The sequence below is a fragment of the Lithobates pipiens genome, unplaced genomic scaffold (genome assembly GCF_037356315.1).
Source record: "Lithobates pipiens isolate NorthernLeopardFrog02 unplaced genomic scaffold, aLitPip1_a1.2 Scaffold_28, whole genome shotgun sequence".
Classification (NCBI taxonomy): domain Eukaryota; kingdom Metazoa; phylum Chordata; class Amphibia; order Anura; family Ranidae; genus Lithobates; species Lithobates pipiens.
In genome coordinates, this window is record NW_027507789.1 from 150,942,518 (window position 1) to 150,970,095 (window position 27,578).

The 27,578-nt window shown below is 42.8% G+C and overlaps 1 protein-coding gene across 1 annotated transcript in view; it reads left to right on the forward strand.

Moving 5' to 3' along the window:
* The window catches only part of LOC143935665 (proton channel OTOP3-like), a 135,843-nt gene that overhangs the window by 79,478 nt on the left and 28,787 nt on the right, over positions 1-27,578 (forward strand). The window contains exons 4-6 of the mRNA XM_077459698.1: positions 3,922-3,980; positions 8,676-8,785; positions 14,289-15,472. Coding sequence (XP_077315824.1) covers positions 3,922-3,980; positions 8,676-8,785; positions 14,289-15,472 — 1,353 coding nt within the window. The remainder of the gene's footprint in view (positions 1-3,921; positions 3,981-8,675; positions 8,786-14,288; positions 15,473-27,578) is intronic.

Here is a 27,578-nt window from a genome sequence, read left to right on the forward strand (position 1 = left end):
CCCCTTTCTCTCTCTCTTCCCCTCCCTCAGCCCCCTATCTCGGTATCACCCCCCCCCCCCCTCTCTTTAATTTAATTTAACAAAAAATTGTTTGCATTTTAAGTTTATTTATTTTCATAAAAAGGCCCACCAAAATCCTTAGCACCAGGCCCATGATGCTCTTAATCTGGCCCTGGGTGGGCAGATATGCAGGGTAATACAGTGGTGGGGCAGATGTGCAGGGTAGCACAGCGGTGAGGCAGATGTGCAGGGTTGTACAGTGGTGGGGCAGATGTGCAGAGTAGTACAATGGTGGAGCAGATGTGCAGGGTAATACAGTGGTGGGGCAAATGTGCAGGGTATTACAGTGATGGGGCAGATGTGCAGGGTAGTACAGTGGTGGGGCAGATGTGCACGGTAATACAGTGGTGGGGCAGATGTGCAGGGTAGTACAGTGGTGGGGTACATGTGCACGGTAGTACAGTGGTGGGGCAGATGTGCACGGTAGTACAGAGGTGGGGCAGATGTGCAGGGTAATACAGTGGTGGGGCAGATGTGCAGGGTAGTACAGTGGTGGAGCAGATGTGCAGGGTAGTACAGTGGTGGGGCAGATGTGCAGGGTAATACAGTGGTGGGGCAGATGTGCAGGGTAATACAGTGGTGGGGCAAATGTGCAGGGTAGTACAGTGGTGGGGCAGATGTGCAGGGTTGTACAGTGGTGGGGCAGATGTGCACGGTAGTACAGTGGTGGGGCAGATGTGCAGGGTAATACAGTGGTGGGGCAGATGAGCAGGGGGTAATTCTCTGAAGTGTGAAGGTGCGTGAATTAGGGCTGATCAGAGGTGTGAATGCAGGATGATAATTTCTCACTACTATTCAACAGCATAAAAAATCCTTTCCGTGATTGAGAAAGTGAAGTTGACATTTTTTTGTTATAAAATCGTCACTCTCAATTTCTTTAAAAACATTTTTCGCACACTGTGCTCAAAAGGTTGCCTACCCCTGGTCTATGAGTTACTGAGTCAAAGAATCATATGAGTTGTTAGAACACTGAAAGTACCACAAGTCACCAGCAGTAGAACAATACACTAAATCAATGACCAGGTAGCAGCAGTGATAAGGTACAGATAGCCTGAGGCCCCTTTCACACTTGTGCGACTTGTCCTGCGACTTGGGACTACAAAGTCACATGACAAGTTGTATCCCATGATTTCCAATGAGTTGTATTTATATCTGTGTGACTTCAAAGTAGTCCCTGCACTACTTTTGTCCGATTTTGATGCGACTTGAGGCAGGGACCTCAAGATTACAAAGACATTGCTTCAAGTCACGGAAAAATGTGTGAAAGGAGCCTTAATGATTGGATTTTACTATCATGGGTACTTCGCCCGTGGTAGTAAAATCTGATCATTATTCCTGTGCATACGCTGTAAAGACTATGGACAAATCTGATGGCTAGCAATGTTAACTGTGAAGTTGGCCCATCAGAATGCCGTTCACATGCATAAAAACCCGCTTTTCATTTAGGCTCCATTTCCACTTGTGCAACTTGTCCTGCGACTTGGGACTGCAAAGTCACTTGACAAGTCGTACCCCAGGATTTCCAATTATTACCGTTCATATCTGGGCAACTTCAAGTCACAGCGACCTCAAAGAAGTCCCTGCACTACTTGGTCCCACTTTCATGTGACTTGAGGTCCATAGACATCAAGAATACACAGGCATTGCTTCAAGTCGCATCAAAATTGCGTAAAAAAATTGCAGCAGAATCGTGCGAATTTCAGGCTGCAATCGTGGAAACCTAGGCTAAACACAACTGTTTGTGTGTCACCAAAATTGATAATGCTGACTAATCTGACAAATTGTGGTCTGACACAACAATGGGCTTGTGCTCTGAGTCATGGAACTAAATCCAAGTAAATGTCCCCAGGACCTGCCAACCTTCTGTGAATTAGTCTTCTGATTCTAATCAATTAATAAGCATGAGTCAGGGCTTTGGTTCACTTGCTTGTCAGCAGAGCAAGTGAACCAAAGAATCGAACGTAAACAAGGAAGTGCCAGTAATCGGCGCTCCTTGCCTCACACTGACAGAGTGCAGGGGGACATTTAGGAATGTAATCAGGGCATTGATCATCAGTGCCCTGATTACAATAGTGAAAAACATTGTAATAAATCAGTGCCCACCAATGGCAGCAATCAGTGCCTACCACTGCCCACAAGTGCCACCAATCAGTGCCCATTAACGATGCCAGTCATTGCTGGCAATCAGTGCCACCTATCAGTGTTACCCATCAATGCCCATCACTGCAGTCAATCAATTCCCATCAGTGTCATCCATCAGTGCCACCCATCAATGCCTATCAGTGCCCACCAGTGCTGCCTATCAGTGCCCACTAGTGCCGCCTAACAGTGCCACCTATCAGTACCCATAAGTACGGCATATTAGTGCCTCCTCATCAGTGCCACCTAATCAGTGCCCATGAGTGTCGAATCATCAGTGCCCACCAGTTCAGCCTACCAGTGCCCATCAGTGCTGCCTCATCAGCACACATCAGTGAAGGCGAAAAATTACTTAGTTACAAAATTTACTGATAGAAAAAAGTGAAAAACATTTTTTTTTCAAAATTATTGGTCTTTTTTTTTTGTAAAAATGGAAAACCCAGCAGTGATTAAATACCACCAAAAGAAAGCTCTATTTGTGTGAAGAAAATGATAAAAAAATTTGTTTGGGTACAGTGTAGCATGACCGCACAATTGTCATTCAAAGTGCCACATTGCTGTAAGCTGAAAATTGGCTTGGGCAGGAAGGGGGTGTAAGTGCACGGTAGGCAAGTGGTTAAATGATTTTTTTTATGTATATTGCCGGGATCTGGCAATACATTACGGCCACGAGCAATTTTAAATGCCATTTTTTCCTTTAGAAATTACATTTTGCTGTGGTACTTTTGTAAACATGGGGAAAATGCGCTACTTTACAGGTAGACTAAGGGGACCCCCCGGCACGATATATAAAGGAATATTTCATTTTTATTGTTTCGCTTTAAGCATTATTTAAGAAAAGACATTTTAAAAACTTCTTCTTGCATTGATACATGTCCCCTGGAGCAGGACCCGGGTCCCCAAACACATTTTTTTTGGCAATAACTTGAATATAAGCCTTTAAAATGAGCACTTTTGATTTTTCACATTCGTGTCCCATAGACTTTAACAGCGTTTGCATGTTCAAACTAATTTTTTGTCTGGTGTGAACCGGGGGGGTGTTCGGCTCATCCCTAGTCATGACACAGGAAGGAGTTGACCAGGTAACCTCATTAGCACACATCCTACATCATCCATCCTCCCACTCACAGGTGCACTTTTTTAAATGAAATGCAATCAGTGATCACCCTTCTCACTAAATACACAATATACAATCAGACCGCATTGTGTATGGCCATCTTTATACAAGTACATAGAAGGGAGTGGACAGTAAAAAAAAGTCCAGACCTAAATCCAATTGAGAATCTGTGGCAAGACTTGAAAATTGCTGTTCACAGACGTTGTCCATCCAATCTAACAGAGCTTGAGCTATTTTGCAAAGAAGAATGGGCAAACATGTCACTCTCTATATGTGCAAAGCTGGTAGAGATATACCCAAAAAGACTTGCAGCTGTAATTGTAGTGAAAGTCGGTTCTACAAAGTATTGACTCAGGGGGGCTGAATACAAATCCACCCCACACTTTTTACGTATTTATTTGTAAAAAATTTGGAAAACTATTTATTATTTTCCTTCCACTTCACAATTATGTGCCACTTTGTGTTGATCTATCAAATAAAATCTCAATAAAATACAATTACGTTTTTGGTTGTAACATGACAAAATGTGAAAAATTTTAAGGGGTGTGAATACTTTTTCAAGGCACTGTACGTGATAATCAACTCATGATATGCTTTCCTTGCAGACATTTTTTTTGTGGTTTTCAAGCCAGGACTGTGTGCAGGTGCAACATAATATAACTAGGTGAGTAAGAAGAGAAGCAAATGGTAATACTAAAGCCGCGTACACACGGGCGGACTGTCTGGCCAACTAAGTCCGTCAGACAATCCGACGGACAGTCCGTCCTACTTTCGAATGAACGGACTTGACCACACACGATGAACAAACAGTCCGTCGAAAGCTTGCGCGATGACGTGTACAGCACGTACGACGGGACTAGAAATAGGACGTCCAATACACAGCAATGAAACCTTTCGCCGTGTAAATCCTTTCTGAGCATGCGCCATACTTAGTCCGTCCAACTAGCCTACTCACGAGCGGATTGTCCGCTGAAACCAAAGTTGGACGGACAATATTACGGAAATTCCGAAATACTTAGTCCGCCAGACTGCACGCTGAAAAAGTCCGCTGAAGCCCACACACGAGCGGACTGTCCGCTGAAATGTGTTTCAGCGGACTAAGTTGGACAGACAGTCCGCCCGTGTGTACGCGGCTTAATGGACATGGAGGAAAGAAAACCAGATATTTCCAGTGTCATTCCTTGTGGAAAATGAAAAGCAGAGCTGTTTTATTTTCTCTGTAAATGGTACTATTTGCATGATAATGTGGTTTAGGTTGTATGCACTCAACCATGTGGGTAGCACAGTGGTAGAGTGGTTAGCACTCTCACCTAGCAGTAAGAAGGGTTGCTGGTTTGAATCCCAACCACGACTCTACCTGCCTGGAGTTTGCATGTTCTCCCTGTGCCTGCGTGGGTTTCCTCCATGTACTCCAGTTTCCTCCCACACTCCAACGACATGCAGGTAGGTTATTTGGCTTCTGTCCAATATTGGCCCTAGTATATGAATGGGGACCTTGGATTGTGGGCTCCTTGAGGGTAGGGACCAATGTGAGTGTGCAATGTACAGGGATAGGGACAATTGTAGACACCTGCTCAGGATGGACTGGTGTCTTTATTCAACCTTACTATGTAACTAATGGTTGGTTGCTAGAGTCCTCAACAGTGTTTTGAACTAACTACTTTTATACCTGTCAAACCGTTGGGTCACAACAACTGTTGAGTCCTCAATACTACCATAAATGACAGTTGATATGAACAATGTATTTTATACAGCCCACCCGGGAACTGTCTTTAGGCCAGGTTCACATATGTGCGGCTGCAGGTTTGTACCTGGGATCCGGGGCGTGTCTGTTCACCAGTGCTATTCAGGTCTGAATTTTTTGCCTGAATTGACACCTGAGCCAGACCCAAACATGCACAGGACTCTTTTGCAATGGGCTCCGTGGCCGCCCTAGACCTGTGTGAACCGGCACCATTGAAAGAATCGGTCACACTCGCATGTCATGCGAATTGGATGCGGGGTAACCCATATCCAATTCCCACATATGTGAACCCAGCCTGAGCCATCCCACAAGGGAGAATTACTCTTATCTTATAACCAAAACACAACAGGAAGTGAAAGAAAATATGGGTATATTACCTCTCAGACTATTGTCTCTGGAGTGGTGGCCCCATCGGAAGATTTCACCTCCATTCTGGTTCTAATAAAAATTCTAACATTTTTAATCTTTTCACTGCCAGAGCCATTTTTGCATGTGTTGCACACATTTTAAAAAAAAATTACGCCTGAAGAAAACATACAGGATATAAAAAGTCTACACACCCTTGTTAAAATGTCAGATTTCTGTGATGTAAAAAAAAATTAGACCAAGATAAATGATTTTAGAACTTTTTCCTCCTTTAATGTGGCCTATAAACTGTACAACTCAATAGAAAAAACCCAAAAATAATGTGGTTGCATAAGTGCGCACACCCTCTAATAACTGGGGATGTAGCTGTGTTCAGAATTAAGCGATCACATTCAAACTCATGATAAATAGGAGTCAGTACACACCTGCCATTATTTAAAGTGTCTCTGATTAACCCAAAATAAAGTTCAGCTGTTCTAGTAGGTCTTTCCTGACATTTTCTTAGTTGCATCCTACAACAAAAGCCATGGTCCGCAGAGAGCTTCCAAAGCATTAGAGGGATCTCATTGTTAAAAGGTATCAGTCAGGAGAAGGGTACAAAAGAATTTCCAAGGCAATAGATATACCATGGAACACAGTGAAGGCAGTCATCGTCAAGTGGAGAAAATATGGTACAACAGTGACATGACCAAGAACTGGACGTCCCTCCAAAATTTATGAAAAGACGAGAAGAAAACTGGTCAGGGAGGCTGCCAAGAGACCTACAGCAACATTGAAGAAGCTGCAGGAATATCTGGCAAGTACTGGCTGTGTGGTACATGTGAAAACAATCTCCCGTATTCTTCATACATTATGTCTGAGCTATGGGGTAGAGTGGCAAGATGGAAGCCTTTTCTTACCAACAAAAACATGCAAGCTAAATTTTGCAAAAACAAATCTGAAGTCTCCCAAAAGCAGGTGGGAAAGTGTGTTATGGTCTGATAAAACCAAGGTTGAACTTTTTGGCCAGGAATCCAAAAGATATGTTTGCCACAAAAAACAACACCGCACATCACCAAAAGAACACCATACCTAATGTGAAGCATGGTGGTGGCGGCATCATGCTTTGGGGCTGTTTTTCTTCACCTGAGACAGGGTCAAGGTAGAGGGAATTATGAACAGTTCCAAATACCAGTTAATATTGGGACAGAACCTTCAGGCTTCTGCTAGAAAGCTGAGCATGAAGAGGAACTTTGTCTTTCAGCATGACAACGACCCAAAGCATACATCCAAATCAAAGGAATGGCTTCACCAGAAGAAGATTAAAATTGTGGAATGGTCCAACCAAAGCCCAAACCTGAATCCCATTGAAAATCTGTGGGGTGATCTGAAGAGGGCTGTGCACAGGAGGCACCCTCTCAATCTGACAGAGTTGGAGTGTTTTGGCAAAGAAGAGTGGGCAAATATTGGCATGTCAAGATGTGCCATGCTGATAGACTCATACCCAGAAAGACTGCTGTAAATAAAATCAAAAGGTGCTTCAACAAAGTATTAGTTTAACCACTTCAACCTCGGAAGGATTTACCCCCTTAAATAACCAGGCCATTTTTCTGCGATACGGCAGTGCGTCGCTTTAACGGACAATTGTGTGGTCATGCGATACTCTACCCAAACAAAATCTTTATTTTTTGCGCTATATGTCTCATTTTCTTACATCACAGAAACCTGACATTTTAACAGGGGTGTGTAGACTTTTTATATCCACTGTAAAACTATTATATATTTTCTGAAATCAGACACCCTAGAGAATTTTATGTCACTTGATACTACCACAAAGCCTACGAAGCACAACATTTCAGTAAAACGCTAAAGTGAATTTTAAGGCAAACAAACACAATAAATTACCCAGTTTTTGGTAACCTATAAAAACGGACACCCAACATGTCAAACCATAAATTTGTGTGGGCCTGTGAAATGGCAACAAACTTCAGTACCCTATATTTTCTATAGGCAAAGCTTCAAAAGCCCCCTATAGGTCATCAGTTTAGTGTTACTGAGAAGGTCTTGTGCTAGAAGTATTGCTCTCACTCTGGCGTGTGTAGCAATATGTAACATGTGTATCGCAATCGTAATTTTCATGCGTAAGTGCCCTCGATGCGTGCTTTTACACTCCTACGTGCATATGTTTGGGGGGGGGCGCAAAATTTGGGGGGGGTATTTTATGTGCTTGGGTGGAACTTATTTTTTTCTCATCACATAGGGGACAAAAAGACTCCAGTGTGATGATTGTTAGGAGACAGGTTCTCTTTAATGAGACATGCAGGATCTAAAAGGCCCTGCATGTCTCCTCTGGTCTCCACTGAATGTATTGCCATGCAGATCACATCGCAATACATCCCCTGCCAGCTATGCTAGCCAGGGACACTGAGAGGCTGATCCAGAAGTAATGTCATACATGATGCTTTCTGGTCACAGCAAGAAGTGGAGGAGAGTGGACATGTGTCTAATCTTCTCCCTCCCCTCCACTTGCTGGATTCAACATGTAGGTCATGGGCCTGCAGATGGGCAAGCGGAGCCCAGAAAACATGGCGGAGGACAAATATTGAAGGGGTTCTCCATAAAGCAAAGCTAAACACCAAAACAACAATGTAATATATTGCATCTTACTGATCATTAGATGTCCTGCATGCATTCATTTTATTTTTATTTTCATGCATTTTTTCCTTTAACGCTGAAGCTTAGCTAAAAATAAATCCATACAGGTTTAGTTACATCACGTAACTGTAATGAAGTATATCCCATGTTGTGCAGGCAGCTGGATCCTAGAGAAATCTTCATTGCAGGGATGCCCGGTCCTCTTCCTGTCTCTTTGATACTGCAATGGTCAACAGTGTTAGGTCTTCAGGCAGAACAGTATTGCGGGTAATCTGATGGGGACATGCTCCCCTCCTCCTCCTCCTTCAATGAGAAAAGTTTGTTCATTGATTACACAGACTGTGAATGGAGAAGAGACACTTTTTAACTGATCATTCCCTGATTGTGTTACAAGCAGTGTAATCAGTGAAATTACTTTTCTCAATGGAGAAAGAAGGAGGGGGCGTGCCCCTGTCGGACCTTCTGTACTGCTGTTTTACCTGAAGACCCAAAGCTGTTAACTATTGCAGTGCCTGAAGTTTAGAGAATCTGCACCACTGCAGAGAAGATTTCTCCAGGGTCCAGCTGGCGTCCTACTTCTGTATTTCAGCACTTACCTCTGTTTTATGTTTTCAGACATGGCATCATGCTGGCATTGTCCACCAACCTCCTGCTTTGGCTTATGGCTGTTATAAATGATTCCGTGCACAGAGAGATAGAGAGTCTACAACTAAACATAACTTCAGGCAAGTGAACCTTAAGCCTGCTTTCACACTGTTGCGGTGTGTTTGTCTTGCACCGTGGGTGCAGCGCAGCTTACCTGCATGCTTGGAGTAGGTTAGTGTCAGGGAAATTTTATGCTTCTCCGTATAAGCAAATCATTTCTTTGCAGTTAAAAGCACAAAAACAGCTCTCTCATATAATGCCCGGAAAGCGCGCTTGTATCTCTCCAAATAACACAGATACAGATGCTGGTTTCACCTTGAACTTAGCAGAATCCTCCAGAGAATAGCCAGCTTTGTTTATTTTTGCTATAAACATGAATAACAAAGGAAGGTGGTGGCTTAGAATCAGCCAATCAGACACTTGTATTCTTTCAAAAGAACCAATCACACATGTGTATACAGTGGTGTGAAAAAGTGTTTGCCCCCTTCCTCATTTCCTGTTCCTTTGCATGTTTGTCACACTTAAGTGTTTCGGAACATCAAACCAATTTAAACAATAGTCAAGGACAACACAAGTAAACACAAAATGCAATTTGTAAATGAAGGTGTTTATTATTAAAGGTGAAAAAAAATCCAAACCATCATGGCCCTGTGTGAAAAAGTGATTGCCCCCTAAACCTAATAACTGGTTGGGCCACCCTTAGCAGCAACAACTGCAACCAAGCGTTTGCGATAACGTGCAATGAGGCTTTTACAGCGTCCTGGAGGAATTTTGGCCCACTCATCTTTGCAGAATTGTCCTAATTCAGTTACATTAGAGGGTTTTCGAGCATGAATGGCCTTTTTAAGGTCATACCACAACATCTCAATAGGATTCAGGTCAGGACTTTGGCAAGGCCACTCCAAAGTCTTCATTTTGTTTTTCTTCAGCCATTCGGTGGTGGACTTGCTGGTGTGTTTAGGATCATTGTCCTGCTGCAGAACCCAAGTTCGTTTCAGCTTGAGTACACGAACAGATGGTCGGACATTCTCCTTCAGGATCTCTTGGTAGACAGCAGAATTCATAGTTCCTTTTATCACGGCAAGTCTTCCAGGTCCTGAAGCAGCAAAACAGCCCCAGACCATCACACTACCACCACCATATTTTACTGTTGGTATAATGTTCTTTTTATGAAATGCAGTGTTCCTTCTACGCCAGATATACTTGGACACACACCTTCCAAAGAGTTCCACTTTTGTCTCATCGGTCCACAGAATTTTGTCCCAAAAGTCTTGGGGATCATCAAGATGTGTTGTGGAGAAATTGAGACAAGCTTTGATGTTCTTTTTGCTCAGCAGTGGTTTTCTCCTTGGAACTCTGCCATGCAGGCCATTTTTGCCCAGTCTTTTCCTGATGGTGAAGGCATGAACGCTGACCTTAACTGAGGCAAGTGAGGCCTGCAGTTCCTTGGACGTTGTTGTGGGGTCTTTTGTGACCTGTTGGATGAGTCGTCGCTGCGCTCTTGGGGTAATTTTGGGCGGCCGGCCACTCCTGGGAAGGTTCACCACTGTTCCATGTCTTCGCCATTTGTGGATAATGGCTCTCACTGTGGTTCGCTGGATTCCCAAAGCTTTGGAAATGGCTTTATAACCCTTTCCAGACTGATAGATCTCAATTACTTTCTTTCTCAATTGTTCCTGAATTTCTTTGGGTCTCGGCATGATGTGTAGCTTTTAAGGATCTTCTGGTGGACCTTACCGTGTCAAGCAGCTCCTATTTAAGTGATGCCTTGATTGTGAACAGGTGTGGCAATAATCAGGCCTGGGTGTGGCTAGGGAAATTGAACTCAGGTGTGGACAACCACAGTTATAGTATGTTTTAACAAGGGGGGCAATCACTTTTTTCACACAGGGCCATGATAGTTTGGATTTTTTTTAACCTTTAATAATAAATACCTTCATTTACAAATTGCATTTTGTGTTTACTTGTGTTGTCCTTGACTATTGTTTGATGTTCCGAAACACTTAAGTGTGACAAACATGCAAAGGAACAGGAAATGAGGAAGGGGGCAAACACTTTTTCACACCACTGTATATTAAAATATAAATACAGTAGTGATGTGTGCAGATGGTCATGTGCAGGGCCATGTGGCAAGCACCTTTGTGAGACAGAGTGTCTCACAATTTGAACACTACTTACATGGCTCTGAACACGATCAAGTGCACATTCCCACTGCTACCATGACGTGAGACATACTCTATCACAACCCAGTGGGCCATAATTTTGTATGGTTAGGCAATGGTTCCCATGTACGCAGATCTGCTTACTTAGGATCCACTTTGCACTATAAGTGCACTTAGAAGTGCAGTCACTGTATATCCGAGGGGGACATGCAAGGAAAATAAAAAACAGCATTTTTGCTTGCACATTATTGGATGATAAAATCAGCAGAGCTTCCCCTCATTTCAGATCGTCCTCTCAGATCTAAATAATTTGCACTTCCAAGTGCACTTCCAAGTGTTCTTGTAGCGCAATTGTAGTGCAAAGTGGATTTGTCTTTAAAGCGGGGTTCCACCCTAAAGTGGAACTTCCGCTGATCGGAACCCTCCCCCCCCTCCGGTGTCACAATTGGCACCTTACAGGGGGGAGGGGGGTGGAGATACCTGTCAAAGACAGGTATTTACACCCACTTCTGGGCATAGACTCCCGTGGGAGTCTATGTCATTTCCTGTCCTGCCGCGCTGTCTGCTGGGACACACACGGGTCCCAGTGACAGCGCGGACAATTCCTATTGTGCTGCGTGACTCACACATGCGCAGTAGGGAACCGGGAAGTGAAGCCGATTCACTTCACTTCCTGATTCCCTCACGTAGAATGGTGACGGCAGCAGCCGAGAGCCGAGCGATCGATCGGCCTCGGCTGCCGGTATCGCTGGAACCCGGGACAGGTGAGTGTCCATTTATTAAAAGTCAGCAGCTGTAGTATTTATAGCTGCTGGCTTTTAATATTTTTTTTTAGGTGGAATCCCTCTTTAATAAATTAACCACCATATAATTATGGTAAAGCACGGCTAAGCCACATTCCAACACAGGTGTTAGCTGTGCTGCACCCACAGTGCGGGACAAACACACAGCAGCAAAGGAAAGCAAAGGACCAATAATAACAATCATATTTAACATTCTGTTTATGCTTAAAAGTTTTGAAAGTTTATGAGAAGAAAGGAGTTACAATGTAAAGGTATAGGTTAGAAAGTAACTTGATTAACGTGCATGGTCAAGTGTAAAGCTAAGGGATCTTATCTCCTAAAACAAAGGAGAGGCATTTAGGCTCCAATCTCCCACAGTTGTCATAAACAGCTTACATATTATTTAAGAAGGTGAGGTGGTAATGAGGTACCTCCTTACCGCCTGTTTTAATCTTATAATTGCCACACCAGTGTGCCCCAACTGCATTTGCAGTGCTTCCCCATTTGCATGAAACGGTTGCTTTTGGTGGCAGTGCTGCCGCCGAATGGGACAGCAGTGGTGGTTTTTGCAGAGGGTGGAAAGCATTGTGAACACCCCCATCTGCTGCCTTTGCAGCTTAAGGACAGGGGGGGCGATCATTTTTATTGCACCATACCACAAATCTCAATGTATCCTTATAGTCTAGATCAGATTTTTATTGCCATCTTTATCCCTTAAGTATAACTTAATCCAGGAGGTGTTGGAGAATTTAGGAAGGGTGAGACCTTCTGATATTATTCTTACTGCTGTCCATGCCTTTCTTTCTGGGTGATAGCCATACCACCTGCTAGGGGCATCGCAGGTATAGGAAGTGGGAATAAATCTAACTAATGGTGGGGTGGCACAAACAGATGTAGCACCCCATAGATAGGCTGCTAGGATGTACATAGTTTAGTGTAGTGTGGTCTGCTGCTTAATAGGAGACTGTTAGGTAAAACATAGCACCTTTCCTGCCTAACAGGAAAATTACATTGTTTAGCAAGGGAGTCCTGTGTGTTTCACAGTGCTGCTGCTTCTGTATTGGCTCCTCTGTATCCAGCAAACCTTGGAAGGTTCTGGACAAACAGGAATGACCCATGCAGATGAGCAGTATGAATATGGATGCCATCCCAAGCCAAATACAGGCATAGGGGCCCCTATGCATTCTGGGAATAGTATTTATATTCAGTGGGCACACAAGAAGTGTGTCTTTTCCTGCAGAGGAGAGTCCAGACGAGGAGGTGGGTGCTGTGCCCTCCTCAGCACTTGCTGCCATATGGCCTCAGGTGGGAGGCCTGGAGGCTGAAATGCTGACCAGAGTGTTCTGAAGAACTGACTGTGGGGGGAAGCCATCCCCATGAGATCTGTCTGGGATCACTGGAGGGTGCTGCTGGAGAAATGGAAGAAGACTACCATTTGGTCCAGAGGTCTTATGAGTACAGACTTTAAAAGATCTTGGGGCCTGGTTCTTTGGATGCAAACGTGAAGTACTAATGCGTTTCTTATAAGTGTAAATGATTAAAGTAATAAAGTGCTTATGCAAGAGATATAAAGCTGCTGAATTTCTAAAGTGTTGCCAGCACCAATGAATATATGTAAATTATAGTGAAGCAGCGCTAAATAACTCAAAAACATTCCTTAAATACAAGGTGCTAATAGTAAAGTGATAATAATGTTCATAAGATAACCTAAACCAATCCTTAGGCATAAAGTGCTAATAATAAACTATGGAGGCTCTTTTCTTCTACCCTATGGTCCTGGAGATAATGTTTTAAAGGAGCTGGTCGTGGAACTTGTTTCACTTTTTTGCACATTTGTTTTTTCCCAAAAGAGACAGTACCTCTAGATAGTTTGGATACACTTTATATCACTTATCCTCATATTGACTTTTTGATTTACTATTTTTTTTATGTCATTGCATTGCACATTGGGAAGTGAGAACACCATCAGCACTTTATTATTATTATCACTTTATGCCTAAGGATTGGTTTAGGTTATATTATGAACATTATTAGCACTTTACTATTAGCACCTTATATGTAAGGATGGTTTTTGAGTTATTTAGCGCTGCTTCACTACTGGTTCTTTGGCTACCCCCCCTCTGTGCTAGGAGAGTCAGCTACTGGGTTCAGCAGAAAGGGGATACTGGTTAGTATCCTGAAGAACAGCTGTCCAATATTCCTACAAAGGACTTGCTCAAGTGTGTATGATGTTTGATACAGTGATTCCACAGTTCAGTTAAAGAAGCTGTCCTTGTTGTATCTAGTTGAAATCTTGAGTATTCCACTCCATTCCTCCCCTATCCAAGTTCTCCAATAAAACAACCAAAAAGTCCTAGGCTGGTTATTGGAGTAACGAGAAGTAGTAAGAGTGCACCTAGCTGTAAAAAAAAAATACTGTGTGCCTAGCTATAGACGTTGGAACTAAGGAAGATCTAGCAGCTCCTACGTGGGTAGTGCTACACAGAACTAAACATCTGGGCAGAAATGTTAACTCTGCCCATACCCTATCCAACCATAAAAATAACCTCAGCTGGAGTTGGGTTTTAAAACATGGGCAGCTGGTTTTAATATGTTTTCTGTTTTACACAATAAATAACCTAAATAATTTTCTCTTGTAGATGAGATAAGTGACTGTTTATGCCTAAAAAATTCAATGTGCTGGACCTTTCAAAGGGGATATGTGACCCTGTATCCATTCAATTTGGAATACAGTCTTATCTGCGCATCAATGCTCTACATAATGTGGCTGAATGTTGGTAGAAAAGACGTTTCTTCCTCTGCCTTCCCACACCCGAGGTTTCGTCTTCAAGGAGTTCTTTATGGCCCAGTTTTGGGTGGTGCTGCATTGGTGGTAGGATTTTGTGTCTTCATCCTGTATCAGATACAGGCATCTTCAGGAGAAGTTTCTCGCGTGTCATCATTTCTTTTTTTTGTCTACAATGTCATTGTGCTGCCCATCATGATAATGGCCTGCATTGTTGGAATAATGGCTCAGACCTTTACAGAGAAACAGTCGGTGGAACAGTCAGAACAGCATAGTGAGCATGATGAAAACAAAAACGACACAGATAGAGCAACTAAACTAGAAAATCAAAGTCGGTGCAGACACAGGCATGTGGAGAGGAGCAAGGATTATGATCAAGGTGAAGTGGATATGGGGGGACACAGAGATGAAAAGGGAGATTACGAATGGACAGATCTAAAAGAAATTATGGAACATAAAGGAGATCAGGAAGAAAGGTGTGATAAATGTGAAATTCAAACAGAAAGTGGAAAGTATAATGATAACATTCCAGTGGAAGAATTGGAAAAAGAAGACAGAATGGACCATATGCAACCCAACCACCATTATAGGACAACTAGCAGAAAAATCAGTGTTGAGAAGAACGGTCATGGCATTGCATCGTGTCCAACACCTAAAAACTACACTCGCAGTCTAGAAATAATACTGCTGCTGGCAGCTGCTCTTGGTCAGTTCTGCATTTCTTATTATTCCATAATTGCCATTGTGGCTACAAGTCAATGGAACGTGTTGAATTCCTTAAATCTGTCATTTTCAGTCCTCATGATCTTCCAACATGTGTTTCAAAATATCTTTATAATTGAAGGCATGAGAAAGGAGCATCATGGGCATAGCCAACCAATTATACAGGAGGAAAGCAAAGAGGAGGAACCTCGTAGAATGTCTTTTGTAGAAATACGCAGGGTTTCCTTGGCTTATCTTCAAGGTGTCGGAAAACTCACTATCAGCCGTAGACTTGTGAAGGAGTCCGCTCTTTTTCTAGTGCTCTGTAATATAATGGTAAGTCCTCCATTTGTCTGCTATGACAATTATTATGTTTTAAGTGATTTTTATTGTATATTAAAGCTTAAAGTGACAATAAACCCTTACATATGCCAACGGAAGTGACTAGCCTCAGGTGATACACAGTGCTGACATAAATTCTACATAAGCTCTACCTGTTTATCTGTAGCACTCTTTCTTCCACCACCTTCCAAAGTAAACCGTTTAAATTGTATTTTTCCGCTTCCAGAAGGCAGGAGGCCAGGGATCTGATGTCACACACTCAACATCACAGAGCACATTGCTGAGTGTAATCTGACACCTGAGTGGAGGGAAAGGGACCACAGTTGATGTCACTGGGGAAATCTTCCTTAGGCTAGGTTAACACTGAGCTCTTTCAAGTGTTTTTTAAGCATTTATTTATTTTTTTGCACAAAATTGCATTGATTGAATGTGTTCCATAGGAACCCAAGTTAAAAATAATATCCTGCATTTCTGCAAAAAGCATGAAAAAATGCATTGGTGTGAATAGAGCCGAAGCCCCTGTTCACACTAGTGCAATTTGTTGTGTGTCCTACTTTTGGTGTAGCATGGTGTGTTTTTGACCCATAGATTTCAATGGGAGCACATAGATTTTTTATGTTTTCTTTGCTTAAAATCCTGTCTCTTCTTCCTAAAAGCAATGATGTCACAGCAGATCGTGCTAGTCATTGGCTAAAACAAAAATGCATGAAAAACACAAAAAAAAACCTCTACAAAAATGCACTGAAAGGCACGTGATTATGCAGTGACACCAGTGTGAACCTAGGCTTACAGAAATACATAGAGAAAAAAAAACTTGACAGACCCTCTAACCCTCCCTCACCTTATCCCTATCCGGAAGTTAACGTTTTTTGTGGATTTTTATTTTAAATGTTGACACACTGCATATTTTTTATGATGTGGTCAGGAGATACTGCAGCAGGGGGCTCTGCCTAGGTGTAGTGACACATTGGTTCAATGCCAAGTTACTTATTGCTTCACAATTTAACCACTTAAGGACCGCCGTATGGAGATGTACGTCGGCACAATGGCACCGACAGGCACAAGCACGTACATGTACGTGCTTGCCTTCCAGCGGGTGGGGGGTCCGATCGGACCCCCTCCCGCTGGTTGCGGCGGTCCATTTCGCTTCAGGAGGATGAGGGGATGGCCGTTGGTTTCTGGCCATCCCCTCTCGATCGCTCCTGGCGAATGAGAAGCTTCCCCTGCCTGTGTCGTGTAAACACAGGCAGGGAGGAAGTGATGTCACTCTCCTCGGGGCAGTCTTTTTGACCGGACTGCGAGGAGAGCAGAGATAGTAAGTGCACCAACACTACACTGACACGTAGGTACACATAGACACACAAATCACCCCCCCCCCGATCGCCCCCCAGCCCCCCCCCCCCTCCCAGTCACAGTGTCACTGATTGCAGTGATCATTTATTTACTCATCACTGCATTTAGTGTCAGTTGTGACAGTAAAAACTGTCTGGGCAGTTAGTGTTAGGTCCAGGGTAGCTCCCTACCCCCCCAATAAAGGTTTAACCCCCTGATTGCCCCTAGAGTTAACCCTTTCACCACCTTTTGCCATTGTCACTAAGCGATCGTTTTTCTGATCGCTGCATTAGTGTCACTGGTGCCGCTAGGTAGCTAGTTATTTTTTTAGATTCACCGCCAGGTTTTTATAACGTTAGGTACCCCCATATACTACCCAATAAAGGTTTTAACCCCCTGATTGCCCCTAGAGTTAACCCTTTCACCAGCGATCACTGTATAAGTGTTACTGGTGATGCTGGATAGCCAGTTAGTTATTTTGTTATTTAGATTCCCCGTCAGGTTTTTATATAGCGTCCGGGACCCCCATATACTACCTAAAAAAAGGTAGTAACCCCTTGATTGCCCCTAGTTAACCCTTTCACCCCCTTTTGCCAGTGTCACTAAGCGATCGTTTTTCTGATCGCTGCATTTGTGTCACAGGTGCTGCTAGGTAGCTAGTTATTTTTTTAGGTTCACCGCCAGGTTTTTATAGCATTAGGTACCCCCAATAAAGGTTTTAACCCCCTGACTGCCCCTAGAGTTAACCCTTTCACCAGCGATCACCATATAAGTGTCACTGGTGATGCTGGATAGCCAGTTAGTTATTTAGTTGTACATAACTGCAGCGTTCGCAGAGTCAGGCCTGATCCCTGCAATCGCTAACAGTTTTTTTGTTGTAGCGTTTTATATTTGAATCCTGAAGGCGGTGCTTGGTTTTTGGGGTCCCGTACGCGGCTAGGCTCCCGAAAAGTCCCCCACATGTGGTATCCTCGTACTCAGGAGAAGCAGCTGAATTTATTTTGGGGTGTAATTTCACTTATGCCCATAGCATGTGTGAGCAATATATCATTTAGTGACAACTTTGTGCAAAAAAAAAAAAGTTTGTAATATTCCCGCAACTTGTGGCAAAATATAAAATGTTTCATGGACTCAACATGCCTCTCAGTAAATAGCTTGGGGTGTCTACTTTCCAAAATGGGGTCATTTGGGGGGGGGGGGGGGGGTTTGTGCTATTTTGCCATTTTATGGCCTTCGAAACTGTGATAGGTAGTGAGGAGTGAAATAAAAAATTTGCACCCTTAGAAATCCTGAAGGCAGTGATTGGTTTTTGGGGTGCCGTACACGGCTAGACTCCCAAAAAGTCCCACATATGTGGTATCCCCGTACTCAGGAGAAGCAGCAGAATATATTTGGGGTGCAATTCCACATATAACTATGGCATGTGTGAACAATATATCATTTAGTGACAACATTTTGTAAACTTTTTTTTTTTTGTGTGTCATTATTCAATCACTTGAGACAAAAAAAAAAATATTCAATGGGCTCAACATACCCCTCAGCAATTTCCTTAGGGTGTCTACTTTCCAAAATGGGGTCATTTGGTGGGGGGGTTGTACTGCCCTGCCATTTTAGCACCTCAAGAAATGAGATAGGCAGTCATAAATTAAAAGCTGTGTAAATTCCAGAAAATGTACTCTAGTTTGTAGACGCTATAACTTTTGCGCAAACCAATAAATATACGCTTATTGACATTTTTTTTACTAAAGACATGTGGCTGAATACATTTTGGCCTAAATGTATGACTAAAATTTAGTTTATTTGATTTTTCTTATAACAAAAAATATCTTTTTTTTTCAAAATTTTCAGTCTTTTTCCTTTTATATCGTAAAAAATAAAAATCGCAGAGGCAATCAAATACCATCAAAAGAAAGCTCTATTTGTGGGAAGAAAAGGATGCAAATTTCGTTTGGATACAACATTGCATGACCACGCAATTACCAGTTAAAGCAGTGCAGTGCGAAATTGTAAAAAGACCTCTGGTCCTTAGGCTGACAATTGGTCCGGGGCTGAAGTGGTTAAAGCCAGCACCAATCAGAAGAGTTGTCACCTAACTGTCACTGGGTGAAGTGCCGTGGCAATGCAGTGGGGGGTAGATCTGGTTCTGGAATAGAGGAGAAGTGAGTTTGACATTATTCCCCCTCCTTCTTTTATGGGTTCTCCCCACCTGTCAAGGCCCTGGCTTCAACGGAAAGGCAATCTTTTTATCAGGTGAGGGGGTGACACATCAGATGTTGCATCCTGCTTATACTTCTCACCAGAAAACAGAAAGAAAGTGAAGAATATGCAGGAACATGCATTCCTGTAGACCAGCTGCATGCTCTACAGCTGTGGAAACAAAACTAGTAATGGTTCCTGTGGAGCCAAATATAAGTATTTTTGCACAAAACCCATTCACTTCAGTGGATCAGCAGTCCCTGAAGAATGTTGGTGGCACTGCCCCCCTGCAGCAGTCAATGACCTCAAGGGGGCGCTGTGCCACCAGGTGATGTCGCTGAGTGGCCCCGCCCCTTAGCTATTTAAGAAATGTCACACGGCGGAGCAGGCAGAGCACCACAGCCTTTGACGTGAGCAGAGATTTTTTTTTTATTTAGGATCCGGCATTGCGGTGAGTGTCGTGATTGATGATGGATCTATATCGGGGGGACGTTGTTTTTTTATTTTTTTAATAAAGAACATGTCAAAAACTCTTGTATTGTCTTTATTCACTTTAACTTTTTTTGGTGAATGGGTAGGGGGTATTATGTACTATGTACCCCCTACTCATTCACATGGGGGGGCCTGGATCTTGGTGCCCCCTTGTTAAAGGAGGCTCCCAGATTCTGATAAGCCCCCCGCTCACAGACCCCCGCAACTACAGACCAGGGTTGTGGGGAAAAGGTCCTTGTCTCCATCAACATGGGGACAAGGTGCTGTGGAGGGGAGCTCCCCCTGCCCCACAGCCTGGTATGGTGCAGGAGGGAAGGGGGGCGCTCGCTCATCCGCTCCCTTTCCTGACCTGCTGGGCTGCATGCTCAGAAAATGGTCGGTATGGATTTTGGGTGGGACCCACCTCAATTTTTTTTTTTTTTGGAGTGGGTTTCCCCTCAAAATTTTACGTTCAACTGTCAGCAGAGAAACCCGCTGGCAGCTGATGACTCATTGATTGTTAAGGACGTGGCGGCCAGCTTCCTAGTCCGCCCCTTAGCAACCAGCTATACTTTGAGAAAAATAAAAAAATGCAACTTGCAAAACACATGTAAAAATGCATCAAAAATGGAACACTTGCGTTTTTGCTGGGGGTCCATTGAAGTCTATTCCATGCAAAACACTGCATGCATGAAAAAAATCCCAGCCCTTACTTTACTAATGTGTCATGTACTGTTGTAGAGATAGGCAAATAGAAACTCAAAGTGCAATGGGGACGTGCAAGCAACTGACTCAACCGTAAGCTTCTAAAATAGTCCATCAGGGACCTTTTTTGGTTGCTTTTTTTTGGTTTTTTTTGTTAACTTTATTGTCTGAGTACAGATCTATGTTTGTCCCAAGCATGTTTGAAGCCATTTACTGTTGACTGCTGGTACTTTATTCCAAGCATCAACTACCCTTTCAGTAAAATAATACTAGAAAAGAGCAGTGAGTGAGTTGCAGAACTTAGCTATTGTAAAAGATAGGTGGATTTTGATGATCTACTTATTGACAAATTTGTTTAAAATTGCATTCATTTTATGAAGACAAATAAATCATTAAAAACATCACATCTTGTGAAAAACAACAGAGAAAATACAAAGTAACAACCCCTTAACAATTGAATGCTCTATTGTGTGTTAAAGGGCAAATCAAACGAATACATCAGGGGCAAATGCCTGATATATGAATTTTCCATCAACGGTTTTCAATAGGTAATCTTGAAGCCTCCTTAACCCCTTTAAGACTGGGCCTCTTTTTTAGATGTGGTGTTTACAAGTTAAAAACTGTTTTTTTTGCTAGAAAATTACTTAGAACCCCCAAACATTATACTTTTTTTTTTCTAACATCCTAGAGAATAAATTGGTGGTCATTGCAATACTTTTTGTCACACTATATATGCGCAGTGGTCTTACAAGCGCACTTTAAAAAAATAAAATAAAACACTTGTAGCACTTACCCCCCAATGATCTGCTGGTTTTAATTGGGCCTGCACTCTACCTAGAAACCCCACCGTCTTGGCTCAATCCCCTTGGCACAGCTGTGGTGCAATGTAACACAGTACAATATACAACAATGCAAAGTACTTGTACTGTACCTTTAGGATCCCCTGGCTCCACCTGGTGGGTAAAAACAATACACCACACAACAGAATACTAAACCAGAAATATTGTTTACTGTAAATATTTCAACAGGTGGTTACAGTAATTGTGCTGTCATCCCAACATAGGATGACAGCACAATGCATTTCAATATGACAGAATATAACATATATATGTAAATCTATTTATATGAACCTGGGAGCTCCCCTTGCTTTAAAGGCTATACGTGAGGCCTCACTTAAAGTACTTCAATCCAGGGGTTTTCTTTTCTTTGCTAGCTCAAGTCACTTCTTTGTATTTGTAATCCAAAGTAATGTGGAAGATTAAGCTGAAATGCTCCTGGTGTAATTCCAGTAACTTATTTACATGCGCTGAGGCGCCAAAGTAAATAGGTCCCAAGCCTGCTCAGTGTCAGTGGCTCTGCTACGCCTCTGTGGAACCGCAGATTCCAGTGAGGCCTGTATGTGAGTCTAACTGCGTGCAAAGATTAACAAACGGTGGGTCGTAACCCACTCATCAACTGGATCAGAGTTCCGTGTGATCACTTTGGTCCGTTGACTGACGCTTGTCTTCCCATCAGCTGGGCCAGATGCTCTGTATCGCTCCATCGAATCGATCCGGTTCTCCGGTTCTCCGATTCTCCGCTGAATGTCTTTGGACCTTCTCAATCCGGCTACCGACTCTCAGGCTCTGTAAGGTCACCTCACAAGAACAAACAGGCTGGCGCTCTGTGATGGCTGTCGGCCGCTGCCTCTGTTGTCCCTTATATCCCCTACCCAGCATGCACTGCGTAAGAGAGTGTTCATGGGCAGGGCACACACGGACTCCTGGGTAACGAGGTCAAGCTTCAGAGTCCAAACAAACAGTCACTTCCTGTACAAGTCTTTAGGTTGTTCTCAGGTAAATGCTAAACAGGTGCGTTACCCATATTTGGTCACTAGATGGCTCTAGTGCAAAACCACAGTGATGTCCATATACCTCACATTAAAGCATGCATAATCACATCAATAAACAAGGATGTCACCACTACACACTTTTTTGAATGAAAAAATAAGACAGTAAAGTTAGCCCAATTTTTTTAATATTGTGAAATATAATATTACGCCGAGTAAATTGATACCCAACATGTCACGCTTAAAAATTGCAGCCGCTCGGGGAATGGCGACAAACATTTACCCTTAAAAATCTCAATAGGCGACATTTAAAAAATTCTACAGGTTGCATGTTTTGCGTTACAGAGGAGGTCTAGGGCTAGAATTATTGCTCTCGCTCTACCGATCGCAGGGATACCTCACGTGTTTGATTTGAACACCATTTTCATATATGGGCGATACTCACGTATGCATTCGCTTCTACACGTGTGCTTGGTGGGACGGGGCACGTTTAAAAACATTTTTTTCTTATTTATTTTACCTTTTATTTTTTATTTTTACACAGTTTTTAAAAAAATATATAAAATTGTGTCACTTTTATTCCTATTACAAGGAATGTAAACATCTCTTGTAATAGAAAAAAAACATGACAGGACTTCTTAAATATGAGATCTGGGGTCAATGCAATAAAAAAATAAATAAATAAAAATGTATCATTTAAAAAAATTAAAAAGAATAAAATGGCCCTTTAAGAGCTATGGGCGGAAGTGACGTTATGATGTCTCTTCCGCCCTGCAATGTCATGGAGACGAGGGGGGGGGGGCATCTTTCCCTCACTCGTCTCCATGCACAGCACTGAGAAGGATCTGAGGGGGGGTCCATCTCCCACCTCTGATAAAAGTGATCTAACAGTGAATGCGCTGCAGAGACCACTTTTATCGTGTACCGGATCACCGGCCAAACATGAGGATACCGGGGTTTTGGCAGCTAGCTGCTGCCATAACAACGATATCCAGCCCCAAAGTAGGGACGTACACCGACGTGCGGTGGTCCGGAATCGGTTAATCCCTTCACGCCTAAGGGTAAAATAAATCTTAATGCCTAAGCACAATTTTGCAACTTTGACATGTGTCAGTAAAACCCAACATATCATCAACTATTTTGTGCATCCAGGTGGATTACTCCTTGTTTTTTTCAGGATAAATTGGACTTTCATTTAGTGGTAAATGTTAATGGCTATCACCTGATTTTTTTTATTACCAAAGAAAAACAGGCCCAAAAAAGTAAAAAATATAATTAAAAAAAATAAAAATGTAGCTGTATTTTTCTTTCTGCCATAACCTTCCATCAAATAACAACATAAAATAAATTCTCCTTCTCCTGGCGATTGCAACGATACCACATGTGTATGTTAGTTGTTTTTTGTACCCGTAGTACAGCCCAGAAAAATATATACATTTTGCTTTTTTTATTCTACCTACTGTACAGTAAAACACTGTCACTGACACCAACTGACACTAATTTTTAAAAAAATATCCGGTCCAAAAAAATACCGACCTTGACCCAAACACTAACCCTGGCAGTGAGCTAGATCAAACCTTGATCTAGGTAGGTATCTTTTTGTATTATTTTTATTTTATTCAATTTTGTTATTATTCTTTTTTTTTTTTTACACCCACACTTATTTTTTTCTCTCTGCAAGGAAAGACAGATATGATGTATCTCTCTTCTACATTCACAGAGAGAGAAAACAGGGCGAGGGCTTCATAGTGACTGATCACTGTGGTAGCCAGTCGGAGGCCATCACAGCGATCAGGTGACCCGAAATCCTGAGTTGCAAGTCCCGATCATTAGTACGGGGCTCGGGGCTCTTGGTGAGACCCCGGTCTCTGTGCTGGGCACGCAAAGGGAGATACACAAATATCCAGCCCCACAGAAAAAAAGACCAGACTGTGCCTTTAAAGGCTAAAAAAAAAAACAATATTATATGCACTAACATTTATTATCTCCAGTGCTTATGTAGCGCCACCCCCGAAGAAGCCACTTGGCAATCTTGGGTTCTCTTGGGTGCCTCGACTCCAAGAACAACCTTAGCCCCTCTGACACACCCGGTTGAATAAAGATCACTGCAAGCACGCCCGAATATAGAAACACACTCATCTAGTGATAAATGCATTTCATTTATTTATACGGTTTTAGACTGAATGGCAGGAAATTTGGGTAAATTTGAACACAGTCTGCTAGAGAGAGTAATAGTTACACCAGAGTGACTAAGCTCAGGTTGCATAACGCTAACTGAAATCAATGGGTGAATTAGCAAATCAGCAATAAACAATATAGATAAAGGTTAAATGCAGTATGATTATACTGATACTACACTGGTTTAGAGGATCGGTTGGGGTATGGTGCAACAGCTCCTAAGAGGTACCTCTTTTTACATACAAAGGGGCAAAAGGTCTCTGGGTATTAACTGTTAAGGGCGATCTTTAGTCTTGACTCTTCAGCCAGCTAAACGTTGGGGCCCAGTAACTGTTAGCGCACTTTAACCACTTGCTACCCAGGCCATTCTGACACTTCACTTCTCTATGTAAAAATATTTTTTTTGCTAGACAGTTACTAGTAACCCCCATGTTTTTTTAGCACTCTGCAGCACTGTACTCTGTCTTGCTGTCCCCAATATACTCACTCTTTCTAATATTTTCACCTGAGAAACCTGATGTGACGTAACCAGGTAACCCCTTCCCTGTGTTTATCTGTCATTCAGGAATGACACTCACCAGATGAGAGAACATGGGGGCGGGGTCACCTGGTTACATCACCAGGTAACCTCTGCCCCTATGTTTACCTGTCAGATGGCTGTGTTCCTTGACAGGTTGTGTTTGTTCCGTTTGGCGTTTGTGTGTTTTAATAAAGGACAGTTAATGTGTTTTTATTAACTCTTTGAGCACTTTTTGGTAAATGAGTGGCCATACCCTTTCACATAGGGTCGCTGGGATCTGGGGGGCCCCTTGTTAACAGCTTGCCAACTGGCTCACGCCGATAATATACATCGGCAGATGGGCACGTACAGGCAGATTAACGTACCTGTACATTGCCCTTTAGTGAGTGTGATCGCGGGGTCCCGCAGACTTGATGTCCGCGGGGATACCCGCAGTGGTCTCACGGAGAGGAAGAACGGGGAAATGCTAATGTAAACAAGCATTTCCCCATTTTGCCTAGTGACACTGACACTGATCACAGCTCTCCGTGATCGGGAGCAGTGATCAGTGTCATGACACATGTAGCCCCCCCACAGTTAGAATCACTCCCTAGGGCACACTTAACCCCTACAGTGCCACCTAGTGGTTAACCCCTTCACTGCCAGTTACATTTACACAGTAATCAATGCATTTTTAATTGCACTGATCGCTGTATAAATGTGAATGATCCCAAAATCGCACCAAAATTGTCTGATGTGTCTGCCATAATGTCGCAGTCATGATAAAAAATTCTGATCACCGCCATTACTAGTAAAAAAAAAAATATATTAATAAAAATGCCATAAAACTATCCCCTAATTTGTAGACACTATAACTTTTGCGCAAACCAATCAATAAACGCTTATTGCAATTTTTTTGGACCAAAAATATGTAGAAGAATACGTATCAGCCTAAACTGAGGAAAAAAAATGTTTTTATATATTTTTGGGGATATTTATTATAGAAAAAAAGTAAAAAATAATGCGTTTTTTTCAAAATTTTCGCTATTTTTTGTTTATAGCACCGCGGGGGTGATAAAATACCACCAAAAGAAAGCTCTATTTGTGGGAAAAAAAGGATGTCAGTTTTGTTTGGGAGCCACGTCGCATGACTGTGCAATTGTCAGTTATATCAACGCAGTGCCGAATCGCAAAAAGTGCTCTGGTCTCTGGCCAGCCAAATGGTCCAGTGCTTAAGTGGTTAAAGGGGGCTTCTAGATTCTGATAAGCTCCCAACAATTACTGGGCCAGGGTTGTGGGGAAGAGACCCTTGTTTCCATCAACATGGGAACAAGGTGTTTTGGAGTGGAGCTCCCCCTGAACCGAAGCACCTCCCCATGTTGAGGGTGTATGCATGGAATGGTTCCAGGGGGGGGGCATTCTCACTCGTCCCCCCCCTTTCCTGGCCTTCAGGCTGTATACTTGTATGAGGGTCTGGTATGGATTTGGGGGGGGGCCCACGCTGTTTTTGTTCGGAATTTTTAATTGCCGGCAATTCTTTTGTTTAAATTGAGCTGTCAGCGGGTTTTCTGATGTCATCGGTTGTTAAGGACACAGCCCGCTCCTTAACAACCATCTATTCTTCACGCAGAATTTGGATCGGTTGATCATTTTTCGATCAACCTGAATTTGAAGCGTTCAATTCAGACACAGAGCCACAAGTTGACCCTGCCCCCTTTCACCCCTGATTGGCTAGCTGACTTTGATTGACAACAGCGGGAGCCAATGGTGCTGCTGCTGTGTCTCAGCCAATTAGGAGGAGAATCTCAAAGAGCCGAGACACTCATGGACATTTATGGACAGAGGGACCTCAGGTAAGTGTTAGGGGGGCTGAGGAGGGCTTCTGCACACAGAAAGCTTTTTACCTTAAGGCATAGAATGCATTAAGAGTAAAAACATTCTAATTTTACAATCCCTTTAAGCCTTTTTTTTTAAAGCGTTATTAAACCCAGCATCCCAATCATTAGATGTGGTGGCTGCATTTGTTTTCTTTTTTTTGGGGACTTTTTACCTCTGTTTTTGCCTGGTGATCTGGCCAACAATACACCTACTGTATTAGTGTGTCCCCACTCTGGGTGAATGACAACAGGAGCCACAGCAGACAGCAGCATTGTCAGTCTAGGGGGTAGGGTGGTGTTAAATGTATTAGCAGATTTAAATAAATTAACAATTTGAAGCCAAACTCCAGTTCACGCTTTATAATCAGTTACAGCAAACCGTTTTTATTCTTTCCATTTGGGATAAAGGTTTTACATTGATAAATAAAAGCTGGTCAGTTTAATCACCCCTGCCAGTGTCGAATGGCTTCATCCATGTAAACTGATAGATTCTGCTGGAGAGCTTGTGCTTTTGAAAAACAAAGGATTTGCTGGCTAGATCACCAGATGAAAAAACGTGAAAAGCCTAAAAAGGAAACTCATGCAGCCATCAAATCTAAGAATTGGTAAGCTGCAATATAATAAATGTTTTCTTTTGGGTTTAACCACTTGCGGACCACTGGGCACCTGCAATCACTCCTGAGAGAGACAGAATGGAGGTCTGTCAATGTAAACAGGCAGATCTCTGTTCTGTCAGGGGTGGGGAGAGCGATCTGTTGTTCCTAATGCTTAGGAACAACGATCAGTCTCCTCCCCCAGTCAGCCCCATCCCCCCACAGTTAAAAAACACTCCCTAGGACACATAAGTAACCCCTTGATCTCCCTCTAGTGTTAATCCCTTCCCTGCCAATGACATTTATACAGTAATCAATGGCTATTTTTAATCGCTGTATGAATGTCAATGGTCCCAAAATAGTCAGATCTGTCTGCCGCAATGGCGCAGTCCCAATAAAAATCACAGATCACCACCATTAC